A 21436-nucleotide genomic window follows, 5' to 3' on the forward strand; every position below is an offset into this window, starting at 1 on the left:
TTAATAAAAAAGTCCAGCAAAAGAGGATTAGTTTTATTAAACACAAAAACTTAAAATTAAATTAAATACAAAATTAAATTCAAAAGCTAAAAAATCTTAGAACATAGAATCCCTAACCCCTAAAATCACGTTCTCTCCCCCTCCACTTCTGCGAATGAGAGCTTGCAAACCAGAGCTGCCAAGATCGCCTTTTCCTCTGGTGGCCTGCCAAGAGCTGCGAATGAGAACTTGCAAACCAGACCTGAACAACCTGCGAACAGAGGCCTGCCAAGACCAACACCGTATACTCGAACCCAGAAAAAAAATACAGATCTCCGTCTGGCATCGAAGCCTCTCAGAGATCTCCGTCGAGTTGCTTCGTCTGGCATCAAGCAAAGAGAAGCAAATTTGTTTATTTCAGGTGGGATTTCGGTCCCTAAGTCGGAGCCTGAGGGAAGAGTCGTATCCAACTTCGATTCGAAGCTCGCTCTCTCGGTCCAACTTGACCTGGCGAACTATGGAGGCTGATGATGAAGCAACAGCAGCCATTGGTGAGGGCTGAAGAAGAAGAAGGGCAGGAAGAAGAAGAGGACGAAGAAGAGGATTTCAATTTCTTTTGTGTTCCTGATTAATCAATCTGATCCTAGCACGGTAATCAGTCTTTCCCTCTCTCCTTCTCTTGAACTTAACCTGAAACCTCTTGAAGTAGGCCTTCGATTTTTGTGCTTTCACAAAAACCATTGTTAAAGCTTGAGTAGAGGAAGAGAGGCAGAGAAAGAAATAGGAGGAGAGAGAGCAGCTCCAATTTGTTTTGGGTTTATTTGTTAGTTTTAGTTTTTAGGTTTTAATTAATGATTTGTTTTATTTTAATTTAATTAAAATATTAATATTAAATATTTATTATTTTATTTTGATTTTAATTTTTTAATTTTTTAATTTTTAAATTGATTTACAAATAAAAAATAAAAATTAAAAATTAAAAATGATCTGGACTAATCACAAAGTGACACGTGGACACTAATCTGGCACATAACGGAGAGGTACCTACGGAAGTTCCAGAGTAGTGACGGAAGGTATTTTTACCGCCAAAAATAGGACTTAGGTATTTATCTGCTACTCGGCATAAAACTTAGGTATTTATGCCGCAAATTACTCTTTAGTATTAAGTATAAGTACTACATATTCTAATTTAATAACTATTATAAAATAGACTTTACTAATTCTAAAATACCATATTGTGTTGTGTTAAGCACCATTGATGTCCTATAACAATATTCATTTGCAAAATACAAATATTTAATGAAAATTAAATTAATTTATTTAAATTAGAATGAGGACATAACATACAAAATAGAATTCATTAAAGTTTAGAACATTTTCCTCCTAGTGAAGCTCTCTAAAATAAAATAGATCAAATTAAGTTAGAATTTTGACAATTCATCAATCTTATTATACTCTTCAGAATTTTTCTTTTATTTCAAACAAATAAAAATGTATCTATTACACAATTAGATTTTTCTAAGCATCCCTAACCCTAATCCAGATTAATGCCACACAAATAGAAAGTAATTTTGAATATTCTTAGACTTCTATAAACATATGAGATTGAGAAATACTAAAACAATTGCCTATACACAAATATCAGATCCCACATATTTATATTTAAATCAATTTAAACTAAATTATGTAAAACACAGTACACAATATTAAATTGTTTCAGTACACATAACAATACTATTTGAGATTTAAAAGTTAAAAACTATAAAATAATTAAATAAAATGAACTTGATTGAATACAGTGTATTCAATAATCAATACACTTTTTTCCACTTAAGAGACAAAAATGCTAATAAACCAAACTAAAAAAGAAAAAGAAAAACCAAAGTACTAAAATGAATCCAAATTAAACTCCTGTTCTTATCTTTTCTTTCTCACATTTACATAATATTATTCTACATGTCTCTTTCTAGTTCAATGAACTTAATATTTCCTCAACTTGATGGATTGCAGATTGTACTTTCTGCTTTCCCTCGAGTGAAAGGTCGATTTCCTTCGATGACTGAATAACAAAAAGTAAAACAGATTAGTAAGAATGAGTTCCACAAGTACTACTACAGTTCAAACACACCTCAATATTATTATCTATACCTGTAAACAAACAATATTTTGCAAAATGTGGTGAATATCTTCCTTGAATGAAGAAAGAATCTTCTGAAATGTGTGGCACACATGCATTACATGAAGAATAGAGACAACTTCATCTACTGTATTTGAAACTTCTGTTGCATACTGCATCCGATCAAGTGTAGTATGCGGTTGACAAGTCTCGGTAATCAATGAAGCTAATGTTGTCAATGTATGATGTAAAAGATTTTGATTTCTACAAAACAAGGAAATGCAAGGGCTGATAAAATGCCGCCATGTGTTCACAGTCATGGAGTTCTCCTCGTCGTGTTTTGGGATACACTGTCAAGAAACAAAAGATTAAATTGTAATTAATACAAGCTTTAGAGATAACCATAGTGAAACAAGTCGCAATCGTGCTAGCTTTAACTTTTAAGTTTTCACTGTTTAAGTGAAGATATTCCTGTTATTTGTTTATTTTGAAACAAAACTCAACACTACAATATTTCATTTAGAAACCTATAAAAATTGGTATGTAGATACTTATGAGGGGGACTCAAACTGTCAAACATGTCTTAACATTTGAGCCAACCCTCTTTTGAGTGGAGAGGTTCCTGTTAATTACCAATTGCTATATGGAAGGTTAAGTCAGGTACAGGTAGTAAGAAGTTAGCTAAAACTGCTAAAAAAACCAAGGCTCATCGAACTTGTTTTCTTTAGACAAACTTAAACTCGTATCTTTCTCTTTATTTTGGTAATTAATTGAGTCCTTGACAAAGGATTGAGTTTGTTTTTTAAACATTGAGAGGCAGTCTTAGTGTTTTGTCTGTAATTATGACTTAAACAATTTTGGTTAGGAATGCAACTGAAATGCATTATTTTGGTCGAGAGAACGAAGTAAATTAACTGTTTTTTTTGTTAGCATTTGTTATGTTTTGTTTACAAGCTTATGCTTGATATGTTGATTAGAGGTTATAATAATCCCCAAAGCAAGTTATAGTGTTAAAAATCAGAATCTAAGTCAATTTATATCTACAAGACTCGCAATAACTAAGTACATCAATAGTATTATAGTGACAAAGAATTAAATATGCTTACATGGGCGAGATCCATAAGATATCCTGGAAGCAAATTGCCTAGTGATGTAACAATATGAGGGCTAAGTTTTGCCGGTACATTACGTTTAGTGGTCTCCAAGTTCATCAATTCTACTAGAAGCCAGAGCATAGCACAGAAGTTATAAAGGGGAGGCTTAGCTGACTGAGATATATAAACAAAAACGGTGGATCAGAGAAAATTTAAAACTGAAGTACATGACAAACTTTAATGACATCTTAAAATATGGTATTCGCCCCATATTAACCACAATACCAAGAATTAGAATCCTACCATCTTCTCAAGTATTACATCCTCGACTATCCAAAGAAGAATAGAATTATCACCCAATGCCTTTATGTAAGATAAAGTCTTGCTGCAGACTAACTTAAAAGTACTGCGCGAGTTGGAATCATTCCATCTGAAAGGAAAAATGTTCTCTGCAAGAAAAGAAAATCCTTCAGTTTAAAAAATAATCAAATGACAGCTATGAAATATGATGTTGATCCCAGTTCAGAACTGAAAATGTGCAGACTAAGAAACAAGTAGAATGTGTAACCATCCATGCCTTAAAAAAAGAACCACAATGTAACTGCATAAATTATTTAATTAGCTGCTTACCACAGACAATAGAAACTAATGCATGGAAATGTGAAGCTGGAAAAAAAAAATACAGCCTTCTCTAATAATTTAATTAGAAATATGGAAAAAGATAATGATATGAAATACCAGGAGAAACCCTAAATTCTGCTTGCAAAGTAACGAGGAATTTAAGAAAGTGGCTGATATCGAGATTCCCACCAGCAACATAGTAACATTCACGTATGTTGTCTATGATATCAGACAGTGTTCTAGGATTCAAATCGGGACCTGCAATATATGGCAATAATGTTAGGGACTGCGGGTGAGGTGATGGCAACATCTGCCGTACAGGGAGCAGGAAAAATAATATTATTAATGGTAGTACATTTTATTCAGTTGGCATACAGCTTTTAGGTCTATGTACTCATATAGTCGACTCCCTTAACTTTTTTCTCAAAATAAATAAAATAAAATAAGGCTGACTTTGATGCTTTTTTCTCTTACAAAATTATGTTTGGTAGCTACATTTTTGTCTTGATTTTAAGAATAGTAATAGAAGGAGAAAAGAGTATGTTCGGATTCTTCATTGTTAGAGAAAGAGAGAGAAATGGCAAAATTATCTATGAAATATTGCACTTGTCGAGTTTTACCCATATAATTTGTTGCATTGCAAAAGTAGATGGGCAAAACTAGACAAGTGCAATAGTTTAGGATGAAATTTATAATTTGTCCAATAAAAAATGGCTAGAAGAACCAATTACAAAGAGGAGACAGATAGGTATGGTGTGATGGAGTATTGTAATGGGATACACAAGGGTGGAATGGAATTGTTTCTTTTTCCACCCAATCTAATGACAATTCCATCTAAATGGTAATGAGTTATCCAATCGGGAAATCTTTTCCCATATGACTTTATCAACCACAATAGAAAGGAATGGCTTTTGTTCCATTACTTTCCGTTCCCTTACCTCCAACCAAACATTATCTTTAGTGAAAGCCATTCAAGAAAATTAGACAAAACGATCATTTAAAGGAAATGTAAAAGAGAATTAATAACACTCACGAGAGCTTCATAAAGTGTCAACCAAATCAATTCATATTAAAGTACATAGATAGAGTGACGTGCAGCAAAAGTAATTTGAAACTAATATGAAATAACTTGGTTGGCACTCTATCTAGTAAGTACTAACTAGCTAGCACCTATTAGAGCTCCAATCGATTAATTCATCAACATTCAAAATTTCAAATAGAGACATAGCACTTACATAAGCAACACTGAGTAATTGACGACAAAAGAGGTGGATCAAGAGAATGAAACCATTGGTTGATAGCAAGAACACACATTTGAGTTTCAGACGGAAGCCTTACAAAGGGGCCAGAGCAAATACTTCCTGCAAGAGAAAGGTACAATAAGGTGGTTAGCACTTAGCAGTATTTTCCTGACCTGTTTTCTGATCGCTTGTAATAAAAACAATATACTTTTCTAAAAAAAAATTAATTGTTACCATCATCAAGACGAGTTATGTAAAGTTCTCGCAGCGAGTATTGTATAAATTCAAATTCACATGCCAAGGAAGGGTTCTTTCCACAACTCACTGCAATATGGCGTAGAAGGCGTACTACAGCCTGCAGAATTTAATATGCAACTTATGAGTATAAGCAAAATAACTTTTGAGATACAGTACCCAATATAATCCTTCACACCACTGCTTAAATTTGACACCTTTCTGCCTGATCCAAGAACTGTTTATAATGTAGTGTAAATTATTACCTCACCGCAAGATTGATTATTCTCACAAAGCAATAGCAACTCCGAAAGTTCTCGCATCCAAGAAATTTGATGGTCCAAAATGTCAGGTACTAAATACACCATGGCTTCTGTCTGTAGATTTGTATAAAATTCACATATGGGACAAAATTTTTAAAATCAGAACTATGTGCCATTTAAAAAAAATAAAATAAAGGAGCCAAAAAGCAATCAGAAGCAAAAGCAACACTCACTGGACATATCATTTGCTCGATTATCGGAATGCAAGCCAATTTAAGTGAGGATTGTGGTTTGCATTCCGTAAAAGCTTTGGTAAATGCCTGAAATCATAAACAAAAGTTCAACAAATACATGTAAGTTCTCCACATGCTTCTTTGGCACAACAGTATATAAGAGTGAAAGCAAAACACAGAAAATAGATAAGATGGTAACAAAATTATTAAATTAATATCTCAAACTGATTATTAAACACCTTATGTAATTAAATCTATCAAAAAAAGATTATTAAATACCTTAAGAAGACGGGACTTCCAGTCACTAGACAATTGTGAAACGAGTTGTGGAATAAAAGGAAGTAGCGGAAGCAAAATTTTCTCCTGGACTGATTTAGCAGAGCGAGTGTCACTCTGTCAAACACCATAAGCAGAATGGTTAACATCAAGTGAAACCTCCCCACTCGTATTAGATAAAAAAAAAACTTCAAACGAAAATGAAAGCATCTCAACCTTCAAGGCTATTATAACAAAGAACATGGTTTAACGTATTATGCAGTTATAATGTATTATATAACAGTTTTACGTATTATGCAGTTATAACAAAGACAGTTATAACGTATTATATAATGGTTTTACGTATTATGCAGTTATAACAAAGTTTAAAGACCATGTAGTCTGTTATATAGATGCAAGAATATAGTGCTGCAAAATTCTAACCTTTCCAAGCAGTGCACTTTCGATAAATTCAAAGAGATGCTCTAATGAAACAGCTGGAGAGATCCATTCACTCAAGTATAGAAATATTTCGGTGATTGTGGAATTCAAGGTATAATACATTTCCGCACCCTATCAATGCAAAAAACAAATAAAATTTATAATTACAAGAGCAAAGAAAAACTGTCAATAAAGAACTTTTAAAGTCTTGCCTTAGATTCACAAACATTTAAGAAAATTTCATGCATTGCCAAGAAACACACGTAACAAGAGAACAGAATTAGCGGAAAGACATTAAGCTAGCAAACGTGAATCGATATTAATATACGGATGCTGAATCATTTTTTAAAAAATAAAAAGTCCAGGGAGAAAGATTTATTAGGTTTAAATGTGAATCAATCTTTACCTTCTCTGAAACTCGATGGACAGGATTGAGGGGAAACACAACTATTAATTTCTTTGATATGACTGTGGAGATAGTTTTAGCCCAAACATTTGCATCAAGTCCTTTGTATGAAGACCATAGTTTCAAATTGTCTCCATATGTAAAACAAAGATAGAACTTGATTGAAAGATTTATGCTCTGTAGCAAACAAAGCATACAATCGAATGACTGCGCATCATATAATGGAGCAGCTTTAACAGAAGGAATATATTCTTCAAAATAATTCAATAAAATTGGCACAAGATCTTTCACTATTGGAATGATGGCAGAACACCCTACATAGACAAACAATGAAAGGGGAAGGGAACAATTAGTGTATAATATTATCGTGATAGTTAGATACATGAGAGTTTGGGAAGAACCCTATAAATGTATGAACAAAATCACTACGATGTTATAATCATTCCACTAAAGTACTATTGCTGCTCAAACTGAAAATAATAAATGATTCTTTAAAATAAAACAAGAATAATATCTCTAAGGATTCTCTCTTTTTTGTTTTAAGACACAACCAATGCAATTGCAAGTCAACATAAATGTGATTGAAGTGTGGGCAACAGGGCAAGTAAAGGCTTGAGAAGTGCACACAAACAAATGTAGGACCAAAATCACCATCCCACAAAACAACTACTGCTGCCCCAAAATGAAAAGAATAAAGAATTCTTTAAATAAGACACGACCAATGCAAGGAGCGTAGATGTGATTGAAGTGCAGGCATGTAAAGGCTCGAGACGTGCACACATTACAAGTTATAAGTAAAATCCATATAACTCTGAATATATAGATGCTGAAACCATTCCATAAAAAAATTGGGCACTATGACAAGCCAATCGGAGAATCAAACAAAACACACAAACAGCAATATCAACAGCACGGTCCAGGAACTTGCACATACCATCAGATTCTGTAGATGTATCAGGCTCTAAAGCATGCAACACTCTTCGTTCAACAACCTTCTAAATCAACAGAAAGCAACAAGTAGCAGTTTAAAAGAGAGAATAAAAAATAAAGTAACAGAACACAAACATAGATAAAAGCAAATTAATAACATAAGAATTAGCAGTAAACATTTAGCGAAAAAAAATAGTCATAAGAAATCAATCCAGCTAGACTTTGCCTCAATTTGCTAAAGAAATTATGTAATATAAAATTGAGAAGTATAACATGTTAAACATATCATGCGCATTTACTTTTGAAATTGACTTATTTTGGCACATCCCAAAAGAGAATAGTAAAGTGAACAAACCATATAGGCAAAATGAAAACAAAACATAAGCCCTAAACAAGAATGGTTTATGGAATGAAAATCTGATAGAACTCTACAAGAACTCTCAATCAATCTCTGAAGCTCCTCTCTTTATTTCACAAACTTGGAATGAGAGACTTAAGTATAGAACATATAAAGAAACAGAAACACTCTCCAAGAGTCTAAAACTCCTTATTATCATCTACTTCCAGCCATTTTATACGCTTCAAATTCCCTAACAACTCTAACAGCTAACTCAGCAAACTATTAGTTAGTTACATCTTCACAAAACTAAATCAGTTATGAACCTATCACACCCTAATCTATGTAAAGGTTATATAATCAACTATCAATTAATAAATGTTGTATTTAATTCATTATGGCATTGAATCACCTATACAGCATCAGTACATGTCATTGAATCTACAAAACAAGTGCAATGAAAAAATAAAATATAATAAAAATTCTGTAAGAAACAACATAGATGACAATCAGGAAATAAGGAGCTACTTTTTCAGCTGAGGCATCCTTTTCCTTATTAGGAGGCAACAACGACAAGCAATGAAGTAGCCCAGAAAGAATAGTCTTAAGCTTTCCCTTTTCTTGAAAATAAAACTTGTTCATCTGCAACATATCCCCGTAGTTGTGGAAAATCTGTCCTGAACCAAACAATAAAAAGTCTTAAAAGAACTGGCAAATGGAAAATAGGCTAGTTGGTGAGATAAATAATGGAGTTAGCTGATGATCTAACCAAAAAAAACCATGATCCCTTGCCTAATAAAATAATGAATGCAATTGAATCAAAGAAACATAAAAAGGCAAGCCAGCAAACATTTGGAGCACGAGAATATTGTCCACTAAGAACCGGGTAATTTCCAAACAATATATCAATGTTTGAAAGAACAGTTTTGAGGCGGAAAAAAGATCGAACAAGGCATAGCCTTGGTATGCAGCAAGGAGGTGTATGCCTCACACGATGGTGAGGCAATAGAATCTAGACAATTTATGAGATATTAATGTTTCATTTTTATGAAAAATGTTATGGTATGCTTTAGCTTTCTGATACATTTTATTCTATGTTTCGAGTTTTATGAGACGGAGTCATCTTTGATATTTTTAAGTGTTTTAAAAATATTTCTTCAATTAAATATTTGAGGCTTACTCATTGCCTCACAAATACAAAACGCAAGGGCGAGGCTTAAAAGCTCTATTTCAAACATTGCAATATATGACAATTTTTTCACTTACTCTTGCAAATTTTATAAAATACAATAAGGGGGAAAAAAGAAAGCAAAAACGTGCATGGAAAAAAATCCAGATACCTTTTCAGCATATTGAAAGAGAGAATCAGGATAGTGTTGGACAACAAGCTCAAGAAATCTAAAAGCTGTAACCCGAACTTCCACTGCAAAATTTGTCATTGCATGAAATATGTAGGTCATCAACAAGGAAACAAACATCCCTTCATATTCCTGGTCAATTAAATCAATGAATAGTCAAATTTAAATTCAAAACAAACTATTGGTAATACAAGAAAGTTACAATAGAAACATGATAAAGACAACGACAGTATGTGTGGAATGTAAAAGGGTAACCTGTGTCGCGTTATGGGTTGGGTTGCCCAACACCCTAGAATATGGCATATCGACATTGGTTCAATTTGGTTCAATTTAGTAACAGGTCCCACATATCTCAAGTTAAAATTTTAAATTCAAATATGCAGGAGCCGATATTCGTTTGTGACAATAGTGTCATTGGGTGATGGGCACAATGGTCAAATGGTGCTCTTTAGCATTTCTCTTCCAAATTACATGTATAGGGAGAAAGACCATACCAGCAACTTTAATATAATTTAACAATAAACACATCAACGAGCTTATTTAAGCTAATTATCTCATGTAAATCTCACCGGTACAATGATCCACTCACAATTACTTATTCAATGTTTTATTTGAAAGCGAAATAGCTAGCAGTGAAAAGAGCCACAATTCAAGCAGCAATAATAAAAATGTTTTCTAGATGTTCAGAAGTTGAATGCTAAATAAAAAAAACCTCTTGCTTTCAATAACCATATTTGCTAATCAAAAAAACTTTTACCTCATTACATCCTGGGAAAATCACCGACTTAAATAATTGATATAGAGTCTCTCTAACTGCTTTATCATCATCACCAACACGTTCTCGAAGTTTTTCAATAACAGCGTACTTGTGCAGGGATAGCTCCAATGGATTTGCAAGTAATAGATCCCGAATACCCATCAAAGCATCTTTAAATAGAAATAAAAGATAAGTTAGCACCATGCTATTAGGTTTAGCTTGAATAGCCACATCCCACTTCTAATATTGAGTTTTAGAGTTCACATCAACCCCTCAGTTGGCTTAGCGAATTTGAGTTCTAAAACCGAGTCCTCCCATTGAATCCTAATCTATACAAGGATTTTGTTACAAGAGAATACCTTTACGAACTTTGGCATTACGATGCGAAGATTGCTGAAGAAGTTCCTTCAAAGTTAAGCCTCTTTTATTCACTGCTAACCCAACTTTGTCTGCTGCCACGCTCTGTTCAGGAAGAATAATTGCTGTTCAAAAAGCAATATTAAACTCTAGTTATATTTCTACGCTCCAAGACATTTAGAATTCAAAACTGCTGCCTCTTTCATATCAATTAGAAGATTTTGAATTTCATAAGTTTTCTTAAAAGTAATTACTAATAACTACTTACTCAATTAGGCTGTTAAAGTAAGTACTTGGGTTTATTCCATTTTTTGTTTCAGGAAAAACAAGCGGGAAACTTGGTCAAAAATTGCAAAAACAAATGGAATTTTAGTCAATACCTTTGGATTTAATTTCAGTATTTGTAGCGTTCTTCGCAGGAGGCAATTTCCTACCAATCTTTCGCTTTATTTTCTGCAAGAATATACCAAATCATAAGCATTCATTCACTCATATAATCACTCATACAGATTGAAAGTAACAATACGAGTTTATCAATCAATTTTATAATTACTTTGAAGTCAATGCCTCCCTTTTTCTGCTTCTTCGATGGAGCCTTTGACGGTGCCATAATATATTTCTACAGAAAAAACATAGCACAAATCTTAGACTTAGATAAGTTGCGATTTCTGGGAATATAATGGAGTAATATGTAAAACTAAGATAAACTAGTTGAAGAAGAACATGAAAACAGAAGTGCTTGTGATCACAACCGTCAATCAAGTAGTTCTTAACTGAAAAAAGTGACTACGCCCTCGTATTTCAGAAAAAGGAAAAGAATCAACTAATCCGAAATTTCAAATTTATTGGCAAAGGCATTGAGAACCCTAAAGTCCTAATTTCCTACCTTCTTCAACAGTAGTACAGCCAGTAATGGCAACTTCCGGCGAGAACGACGGGCAGTGAAGAAGAAGAAAGGGGTGAAAAGAAAAAATGGAGTATTATTATGGCTGCTGGGAATGATAAACCCCAGGGTTTTCGTGTTTGGGCTATTCATTGGGCTTGGGTTTCGTAAGTTGGGCTATTCATTGGGCTTGGGTTTCGTAAGTTGGGCTATTCATTGGGCTTGGGTTTCGTAAGTTGGGCTATTTGTTCAGGATATTTTCATAAATACCTAAAATAAAGTAAAAAAAAAAATAAGGTTTTATGAAATTTTAAACATTTGTATGGTTTATAAAATTTTATTTACAAAAAAATACATGTTTTTATGTTATTTTTATATTGTAATCATTTTATTTTGTTGTTAGTTTGGCCAAACCGATAAGTCTAATTTGCCCAAAGGGATAGAAGTCAATACTTCGTAAAATTCTAAAATAAATAAACAAATAAATTATTATTTAAAGTACTTTATGTAAAAAAATTCTTCAACGAATTGACAACGGATTTTCCATTATAGAAAAAGGGAGATTTACAAAAATACTGAAATTTGGGTTAACTTTTACAAAAATATTGTCACACGGAAAAGTTTTCAAAAATACTGTATTTTTATAAAATACCAGTAAAACACAAAACAGAACAACTCAAAACAACAGTAGAACAACTAAAAAACACCAGTAAAACACTAGTGAAAACTTAACATGGTATACTGCAGTATGAAACTTATAAAAAAACACAGTAAAAAAGTAAAAAATACCGCCTAACAGTATTTTTATAAAAAAATTGCAAAAGTTAGTATACAATATAAATTTTCCTAGAAAAAATAGTAAGTGTACTTAATTACTTCACTTTTAAAATATTGGAACCTATGCCAGAAAAGTAATTAATGGAAATTACCATTTTTTCTATTTTAACTTTGACATCCTTAAAATTTTTCAAAATAAGAAAAAAAAATTAAGGAGAATTACCCCATATATTATTTTTTAATTTTTTTTTAAAAAAATTAAGATTTAAGTTGCTTCGGTATTTTTTATGTGGGTTGCAATATGAATTTTGGTTGTGATTTCGTTAATTATTATAAGGATTTCTGTGTAGAATTATATAAAAATGTAAAAAAGAAAAAAACTATTTTAAAGTGTAAAATAAAAAAAAAATCAAATTTAATTGGTTGCTTGTAGGGGTGAGCATAAATCGATCCAATCCAATGAGAATCGACCGATCCAATTACAACCGACCGCCAAACATTGGATATCCAATTGTGATCGGATCGGATTGGATGTTATTTTTAAATATCCAATTGGATCGGATCGGATGGTGGATGGGGTGCCTAAAAATTCAATACATCCAACATCCAATTGAACTAATTAGTATTTTCATTTAGTTTGGATGAGTAATTAGATTTCATATTGTTATACGTCAAATCTATATGTATATATGAAAATTAACATTAAAGTTTTACTTTTTTTTTTCTTGGATTGGATGGATCCAGTCCAATCCAATACATACTAGATCTAAAATATTGGATGGATCCGATCCGATCCAAAAAATACTAGGTCTAAAATATTAGGTAAACCCAAATTAAACTAATAAATATATATGAAATACATCCAATGGATAGAACCGATCCAATCAAACATATAATGGATGTTGGATCGATTGGATGACGAAATTAATTGGATCGGATCGGATGGTAAAATCTAACATCCAATATATGATTGGATCGGATCTGGATAGGCCTAAAAACATTGGATGTGATCCAATGAACACCCCTAGTTGCTTGGATTTTTTAACAAGAATTTCGAGGGTGTTGGATGTCATTTCTCAAAATATTATTAAGATTAGACTATAGTGCAAAATATCTTTCTTCTAAAAATGTTATTTTGCCATTAAAACATTAAATCGATTGAATGGAATCATACATCACACACTAGGGATGGTAATAAAATTCATGGTTACGGGTACTCGTAGTTATTGGATCTGAACTGGGAGAGAAATAACAGTTCAAATGGGAAAATAATAAAGATGGCATTTCATTGCTACAGTCACAAACTACCATTATTTATGTTTTAGTGAATTAAGATAACAGTTGAACTTTTGATCAAAATAATTTATAAATATCGAATTAATTGTTAGATTAAACTTATGCATACATTGAATTAATATAAATGATAATGAAAATTTATAACTATACCTATTGTTCCAAATAATAAAGTGCCTAAGTACAAATATCGTCCCACAAAAATTATTACCAAATACTAATAATTATTTTTCTACTTTTTGAATTTAAGGAATATTGACATTGAAGAAGCTTCATTGAAGAGTTGGTAGCCCTTGGACTGAAAAAGTTGAAGACAACCATGTTGTTGGACTTGGCAATGACATTGAAGAGTTGGTAGCCTTTTTGACTGAAAAAGAGAACTCTCATAAACATAAAGGTTATTTCGTTACGAGGAACGGGAGGTTTGAGGAGGGCTACTCTTGCAAGAAAGGTCTATCAGCATCCTCATGTTAGGGAACACTTTGATTGTCATGCTTGGGTTTCACTTCTCCCACATAAAAAAGTTAACTGATGCTGAATTAACCAAGAACCTTCATGACTTTCTGAAAGAGTTGAAATGTTTGGTGGTCCTTGATGATATATGGACCACTACAACCTGGGATCTTCTAAAACATGCACTCCCTACTTAAGGAGACACATCTAGCAAGATCTTACTCACTACTCGGAAAAACAATGTAGCTTTGCATGTGGATCAACATGGTTTCATCCATGAATCTCATTTGCTCAATAACAAGGAGAGTTGGGAGCTGTTTCAGAACAAGTACTCCTATGTTGCAACAGATCCATCATCAAGTAATTATACAAATCACTCTTTCTAATGCAATGATCATAATATTCCTTTTTATTTTGCTACCATTTGTATCTATACATATTATGTTTATGTTCCTAGTTTGTTAAACACAGATATGTTTAGCTTTGCCAGAGTTTGCCAACTATTCTAATACATATTAGTTCTTCCATTCATCTATAGAAAAATGCATGTAGCATTAGTGAGATAGGATCTAAGTGGCAGAGCTCAATTTAATTATACTTTATGCATATTGCATATGCTTTTACATGATGACAATCCAATAGTATTACTATGTAAGCTTCCACAACTAAAGTTCCATTAAATGATGAAGAAAGGAAGAAAGAACTAGCGGTAGAGATGCTTAGAAAGTGCTCTGTTCTAAAAGTACTAATGCGGATGATTTTATTCATATGGTTTGAAAAATAGATGAATCTCTCAGGAGCTACTACACAAGATGGAAGAGTTGTCTGCCAAGAAAGAGTACTGAGTCACGTATGCAATCAGCTTAGAGTTTTGATTGTTGGTCATGAATTCGTGGATTGCCCTTTTTTTTCTGAAGTTTCCTAAACAATTTGGGAATCTAATCCATCTAAGGTTATTAAGTATTCCTTATTGGCCAACTAGAAAGATTCCATCTTTTGGCAATTTAAGATGACTGCAGACTTTGAGAAAGAGCAAGAATACATATTTTTATAACCCAGTAGGGGGCATAGAATTGTGGAAACTTGGGTGACGTTTGGTTGGGAGGAATAAAAATATAGAAATGGAAATGAGAATGGGAATAGGAATAAGAACGGAATGGAATAAAATTTAAAATGCATAAAAAAAATTGATAACAAAATTATTAAATTTTTTTTCTTGTTACATCGGAATGGTCTTTCCTTTCTTTTTAAAATAGAATAGTCATTCCACCAAAATGGTAGAAACAACATTACATTAGAATTCTAATTCTTTAAAATGCAACCAAACAAAAGAATAGAATAAAAATTGATTCATTTCCATTCCACTTCATTACCTCCAACCAAACGCCACCTTAGCTCAACTATGTCTAGAAATTCACAGATATTGGTACCAAGGATACTCTAATGAGCAAAGCAGAAGCATGTAATTATGGATTGGTAGTGGATCATAAAGGAAATTGACTATCAATAACATGTTATCAAGATAGACTATACAGACCAATATGAATTTATCAAAACCACATACATAAATTATGAGAAAGAGCAAGAATATATGTACCCAAATGTGTGTGAAGAACGCTGTGATGATAAAAAGCTGCATCATTTTCATTCTTTCCAATTATAAGGAGCTCGATCTACAACTAAATAGTCTCCCCTAATATCTTTGACAACACGAATCTCATCATCCAAATACACAGTGTCAAACCAGCCCTGTCCAAATGGGGGCAACGGAATCTCCCAATTTTCTCCACGCAAAACCGCACTCGTGAATCTAAAATTCACTCTCTGCTTAGAAGAAGCACCGATTTCAATATTGGATCGAACAAAGAAAACTCCATGAGGAGGAAAAGTAATGACGTTGTTGAGGACCTTCTTCTCGACGTCGATTACCTGCAATACGTCTCCGGCTTGGGTACCAAACAAGTAGGCTTTCTCGATAATGAAAAGCTGTTCTTTCTCCGTGGTCCAGAGCAGCCGCCAAGTCGCGGAGAGCGAACTCCCGGTGGTAACGGTGTCAGTTCCGAGAGAAGCTAAGGCGTCGATTGCTTTGACGATTGCGGCTCGCTTTGTTGAGTTGGTCTGGGTCTTTACGCCTCGTTCTTGATCGGAGATGAGGTTGAGAAGGTGTTGCTTTGCGTGAGTTGCAAGGGAGGAGCAGGTGATCTTAGGGGTGTAAGAGTTGGTGAGTTTTCGGGGTTTGCAGGGAATGGTTGGAAGGAGGAAGAAGAAGGACGCAGCCATGGGAGTAAGAGTGTTGAGTAATCTTCTACAGTTGGAGAGTGACTCTCAAGAAATTAACAATTTGTGTGGATGGAAATTTTTATCATAAATTTGTCACAAAAAATATTTATGTTTTTTTTTATACAAAAAAAAAAAAGGTTAAATGTTAAATTTAGAAAAATTCTATTTGCAATCTACAATTAAAATTTGTCAATGTGAAAATTCATTAATTGGTTTCACAGTATAAATTTATAGTTGTTTTGTAATCGGGATATTGGCGGCTAAACCACCTGAACTTTACGGTTTGTAACACTTAACCACATAAACTGAAATTTTGGCGGCTAAACTACCTAAACTCTGATTCCGTTTTGCTCTGCACACCTCCGTCCAAAAATCACAGTTAAGTGCCACGGTGGATTTTCCACGTGTACACACTTGTACACGTGGCAAGTTTTTAGTGGTCCACGTAATATTAGTTTTAAAAAATAATTATAAATATTTAAAAATAATTAAAAATCAGAAAATAATTTTTTTTTTCTTTTTTACTTTTTTTAATTTTAAAAAATTAATTTTTTTTTAACTTTTTTTTTTCTTTTTCTTCTTCTTCTTCTTCTTTTTCTGCAGAATCCCTCCCAGCTCACAAGAACAAAAATACATTAACAATCTCAAATCTTAACCTTCCCAAAACAAAAATGGCTCTTTCCTCCAAACCCAAGATCTTCTATTCCGTCAGCCCAAAGCTTGGGCGAAAGTGTACAGAGCCTGTGAGTCCAAGATTATTCGACCAGTGCGTCTCTGGAGCCAGGATCGGGTGCTTGATCAGCGCCTCCAGCAAGTGCAAGCCCTCGTGGTGGCTGAATCTGACAGGTTTTACGACTTTGGGTTTGAAGGAGAGGGAGCAATGTGAAGAGCGTGAGATGAACGGCTGTTTGGCGATGACAAAGGAGAAGTGTTTTGGCTTCCCCAAAGAACGGTGCTTGAAGTAGTTTAGGGATGCGAGGGTTGTGGAGAGGGGTAGGGGTTTGAATACAAATCAGGTTCAGAAGTTGGTTGGCTTGGTAACTATGGGGGATAAGTGTACGTTGGTTTGTTTGATTAGATTTAATCAATTGGTTTCTCATCGAGAATTTGTGACAAGGTATTATAAGGCCAGTGAGAATTTGGGTTTCTGCAGGACCCGCAGCCGCCGTAGATCCATAAGAGGTGCCTCCGCCATTGATGACGGAGAAGAACCCCATCAGTTCCTGATCATCCACGAAGAGGTCCTCGGGATCCCTAAATGCACCGTGAGCGCACACGATCGTCACCCCAATGATCACCGCCGATACGAGTAGCGACACCACGCTCATGATCAAGATCGCCACAAGAGTTGTCAAAACCAGACCGAGTTAGGGTTTGGGCATCTGAGTAAGTTCTTCTTCTGCAGAAAAAGAAGAAGAAAGAAGAAGAAGAAAAAGAAAAAGAAAATGAAAAAAGTAAAAAAAAATATATTTTTTAATTTTTTTAAATTAAAAAAAAGTAAAAAAAGAAAAAAAGAAAAAAAAATTAATTTTTTAAATATTTATAATTATTTTTTAAAACTAATATTACGTGGACCACTAAAAACTTGCCACGTGTACAAGTGTGTACACGTGGAAAATCCACCGTGGCACTTAACTGTGATTTTTGGACGGAGGTGTGCAGAGCAAAACGGAATCAGAGTTTAGGTAGTTTAGCCGCCAAAAATTCGGTTTATGTGGTTAAGTGTTACAAACCGTAAAGTTCAGGTGGTTTAGCCGCCAATATCCCTTTTGTAATCATAATCATAGAAGAGTATTTCGACAACTATAAATGGTGTCTAATATCTAAGTTTCAAAATTGTATCTAATATCTATCGATCCATCTTTTTATGTCATTATTGAAAATTGTAAAAGCAAGACTTTATTGCCAACAACAACTAAACCAAGACATCACTAGCTATAATAATAATAATAATAATTTCAAAGTTAAAAAACCCTCCAAAAAGGAAACAATAAATCAAAATCAAACGTTACAAAAAGCAAAGTAAAGCATCTTTCTCTCTCTACCCTTTCCCTAGAAATTAAAAAACATGTTTATAAACAAAAGAAAGACCAAAGTATAATCAACTCAACAATCTCTTTCTCTCATCATAATAAACCCTACAATTACATTACAAATTACAATACAAATCCAAACGAAAAAATCATGGATGAGTAAAACCCCTCTCCCTCTCTCTCTCTATATATATATATATGTGTATATGTATCATGTATATACATCTAATTAAGATGTTCATGTTGTTTTGATATTTTCAGATCTGAAGAATACCCAAAATCTTACTCAATCGGCAATCAGAGAGCGATGTCGATGTCATCCTCATCATCATCATCGACGACGAGCGTCCACGTCACAGCTCTAGACGGTCTAGTCAACGTGAACTCACTCTTCACCATCGCCGTCTTCGTCGGTCTCTCTCTAACCACGCCGGGACAACAGAGCTTGGAGAATCGAGCTTGCGACGCCGGAATCGATGTAGCCAAGAAGCTTTTGGTATTCGAAGTTGTTTCGTTTAGCTTCTTCCTCTTCTCATCGCTGGTCGCCCAAGGTCTTAAGCTGGCCATTAATTTGCTGAACAGTAAAGACGTAGATGAGGTTTTCAAAGCTCACATCAATCTGAAGGTGCTTAGATTTGGTATGATGGGATCAGCGGTTGGATCTGTTATGGGATGCGTTTTCTTGATGTTGTCAATGGTGAATGTGATCGAGATTAGGTTAGGTATGCTTTCGTGCGGTAGTAAATCTGCGGTTCATGCGGTGACGACATTGTTGGTTTTGGTATCTTCTGCTCTAATCTTTTATCTTTCTACTGCAATCTATGCTTTTATGCATTAATTAGCTTAGCTTAATTATTCTCTTTTTATTTAATTAAACTTCTTAATCAGAGCTCTTGATCAATCTTGTTAAATATCGTTAAAACAAAAAGAAAATGTATATTTGTATCTTATTTTTATAAATTTTCATTTTTGGGGTGTGTTTGAATCAATTTATCTACTTGTTAAATATGCATTTGAGTCTACATTTTCAATTTTTTCAAACCAATTATATGATCAAACCAAACTAATCCATTAAAAGACAAATTGGTGTGAAATCATAATTTATATTTGGAAGTTCTAAATTTTTTTACCATAATTTTTTTTTTATATATAATTTTGTTTATTTTAATAAATTTATAATACGATAAATAATTATTATCGTAACAATATAATATTCTATCTAAAATTAATTTTAAATATTAATATTTTGCCAAAATATATATTAAATATATATAAAATAATTACCGCTAGCAAATTTTTTTTAAAATTGTGACCAAATTAGAGAATTTAAAACGGTCTAAATTGATCAAATCATTCACATCGGATTCATTTAGTTCGCCACTGATTTGAGTGGCATTTTTTTATAGAAGAAAAATTATATCCCCAACCATTTTTGGAAAGAGCTATTGTTAAAACGACAATATGTTTACTTTGATCAATAATGACGTTTTTTTTTGTTCTATTTCGTAAGAGACCATACTTTCCTTTTTCTGTCTTGTATAATAAATAAGTAATAATTGTACTAGTTGTTTTATGCTATATTTCTTGATTTTTCTTTTTCTAAAAGACAACAAAACTATAAGCAAAGAAATAAGTTGTTTACACGTTAATCCAATAACAATCTCAAACGCCAAGTTTAGCAACTTATTGTATTGTATACATAGGAAATTTATGGAGTAGACTTGTAATGGGTAGTTCTAGTAGATCTTTCATTTGTTTGTTTTGGCATCAAAAAGAAAAATAGTTTAATTTTTTTTTCATAATTACGAATATTGTAATTAATTAATTTTAAAAAAAATCAAATAATTTAAATTGTTAAAAGTTAAATTTAAATGATTCTTACCATGCGTTTTTAAAAAAAAAATAATTACGTATATAATTAAAGATAAAAATTTTATTTTAGTATTATCAATTCCTTAAAATTTGTTAAAAATTTACAAATAATGTGAAAACACTATCACGTACATAATTATAAAAAATAAATAATAACTAAAAGAACTCTTCTGTATATAGAAACACACCATTATATAGGATGTGTACCCATATATATATCCATATACATATATTGTATCTCCATATTTATTTATTGTGGGGGTAAATAGCACCATAAATATCTATAATTTTAAGTTTGTAACGGGCATAAACTTAATGATTTTTTTTAGTGTTATGAGTACTTAATATTTGTAAAACTGTAATTTTGCTCTATTTTCGTGAGTACATACTCCGTTTTAAATTTATTAAAAAAAAATTGGAAGTAACCGATACTACATATTTCTGTCTAGATCAAATAATTAAGAATTTGGGTCTTATATGTGCCCTGTTTAAGACAATAACAGAGTATGAACTGATGAAACTGAAAAAAATTACAATTTTATAAACATTGAGTTCTTATGCCGCAAAAAAAAAATCATTAGGTTTATGCCGCTTACAAACTCAAAACTTTAGGTACCTATGTCACTATTTACCCTTTATTGTGTCATAGTTTATAGAGTGATTTCCGGTATAAATACCTAAGTTTATCTTCCAGTTGTAATTTAATACCTAAGTTAAAATTTTGGCGGCATAAATACCTTCCGTTACACTTTTAGACATTTTGTAAATACCTTGCTGTTATCTTACATACTAGATACCAGATGGTATGACACATCATTTAAAATAATGCCACATAATCTTATTAAACAGCCACCTAATATTAACTATTAAAGTAAAAATTTAAATTGATTTAAAAAAAAAAATTACATAAACCCTTTACATCAAATTAATTTAATAAATTTATAATAAAATATGAAATTAAATAATAAAATACATTGTCTTCAAAAAAATTACACTGTTCCTAAAAAAATAAAAAATAAAACCCTAAAATTGTGAAACCAGGGGAGAGAGAAAGGGGGTTGGACGATCTTCTCTGACCACGACCCAAGAATTTTCTGGCGAGACCTTCTTCTCCGACCATGGGACGAACCATCAGCGTCGGGGAGAGAGAAATTGATGGGCGAGAGCTGATGGCTGATGGGAACTCTCAGTTCAATATTATGATATTTGACAATAATACTCTA

At 32.8% G+C, this 21436-nt stretch overlaps 3 protein-coding genes across 8 annotated transcripts; 1 reads left to right on the forward strand and 2 right to left on the reverse strand.

Annotated features, from left to right (window-relative positions):
* Positions 1–1731: 1731 nt before the first annotated feature.
* Positions 1732–11645, reverse strand: LOC115714916 (uncharacterized). Of its 4 annotated transcripts, none has more exons than XM_030643676.2 (20): positions 11509–11645; positions 11176–11241; positions 11003–11075; positions 10625–10747; positions 10266–10435; positions 9491–9640; positions 8679–8822; positions 7818–7875; positions 6884–7197; positions 6481–6609; positions 6061–6174; positions 5782–5868; positions 5552–5662; positions 5286–5406; positions 5046–5171; positions 3928–4068; positions 3493–3638; positions 3202–3363; positions 2128–2445; positions 1732–2038 (listed from the first exon to the last, which is right to left on the reverse strand). In XM_030643676.2, the coding sequence occupies exons 2-20, from the start codon at positions 11230–11232 to the stop codon at positions 1946–1948; spliced, it is 2637 nt and encodes an 878-aa protein (XP_030499536.2). In that variant the 5' UTR covers positions 11233–11241; positions 11509–11645; the 3' UTR covers positions 1732–1945. The 4 variants fall into 4 exon arrangements, with proteins under 4 accessions (XP_030499536.2, XP_030499534.2, XP_030499535.2 ...); XM_030643674.2 differs by having other exon boundaries at positions 7818–7878; XM_030643675.2 differs by lacking the exon at positions 11509–11645 and adding an exon at positions 11397–11415 and having other exon boundaries at positions 7818–7878.
* A 2021-nt stretch (positions 11646–13666) lies between these two features.
* Positions 13667–16308, reverse strand: LOC115713990 (probable plastid-lipid-associated protein 11, chloroplastic). Of its 3 annotated transcripts, XM_061114632.1 has the most exons (3): positions 15958–16308; positions 15626–15852; positions 13667–14362 (listed from the first exon to the last, which is right to left on the reverse strand). In XM_061114632.1, exons 1-2 carry the CDS (start codon positions 16306–16308, stop codon positions 15673–15675), a joined length of 531 nt encoding a protein of 176 aa, XP_060970615.1. In that variant the 3' UTR covers positions 13667–14362; positions 15626–15672. The 3 variants fall into 3 exon arrangements, with proteins under 3 accessions (XP_060970615.1, XP_030498351.2, XP_030498353.2); XM_030642491.2 differs by having other exon boundaries at positions 15626–16308; XM_030642493.2 differs by lacking the exon at positions 13667–14362 and having other exon boundaries at positions 15509–15852.
* On the forward strand, positions 15269–19330 carry LOC115713991 (uncharacterized). The gene is made up of 3 exons (XM_061114633.1): positions 15269–16528; positions 18096–18500; positions 18603–19330. Exons 2-3 carry the CDS (start codon positions 18493–18495, stop codon positions 19177–19179), a joined length of 585 nt encoding a protein of 194 aa, XP_060970616.1. The 5' UTR covers positions 15269–16528; positions 18096–18492; the 3' UTR covers positions 19180–19330.
* The last annotated feature ends 2106 nt before the right edge of the window (positions 19331–21436 follow it).

This window comes from Cannabis sativa, chromosome 4, assembly GCF_029168945.1.
Source record: "Cannabis sativa cultivar Pink pepper isolate KNU-18-1 chromosome 4, ASM2916894v1, whole genome shotgun sequence".
Classification (NCBI taxonomy): Eukaryota; Viridiplantae; Streptophyta; class Magnoliopsida; order Rosales; family Cannabaceae; genus Cannabis; species Cannabis sativa.

Excerpts from the sequence above, each read along its gene's own strand:
- LOC115713990 (XM_030642491.2), bottom strand. The coding sequence starts at position 16,308 with ATGGCTGCGTCCTTCTTCTTCCTCCTTCCAACCATTCCCTGCAAACCC.
- LOC115714916 (XM_030643674.2), bottom strand. The coding sequence starts at position 11,232 with ATGGCACCGTCAAAGGCTCCATCGAAGAAGCAGAAAAAGGGAGGCATT. Across the intron at positions 7,879-8,678 it reads AGGATGCCTCAGCTGAAAAA|AAGGTTGTTGAACGAAGAGT; the intron begins GTAGCTCCTTAT and ends CTGTTGATTTAG. Across the intron at positions 6,175-6,480 it reads AAAGTGCACTGCTTGGAAAG|AGTGACACTCGCTCTGCTAA; the intron begins GTTAGAATTTTG and ends GGTGTTTGACAG.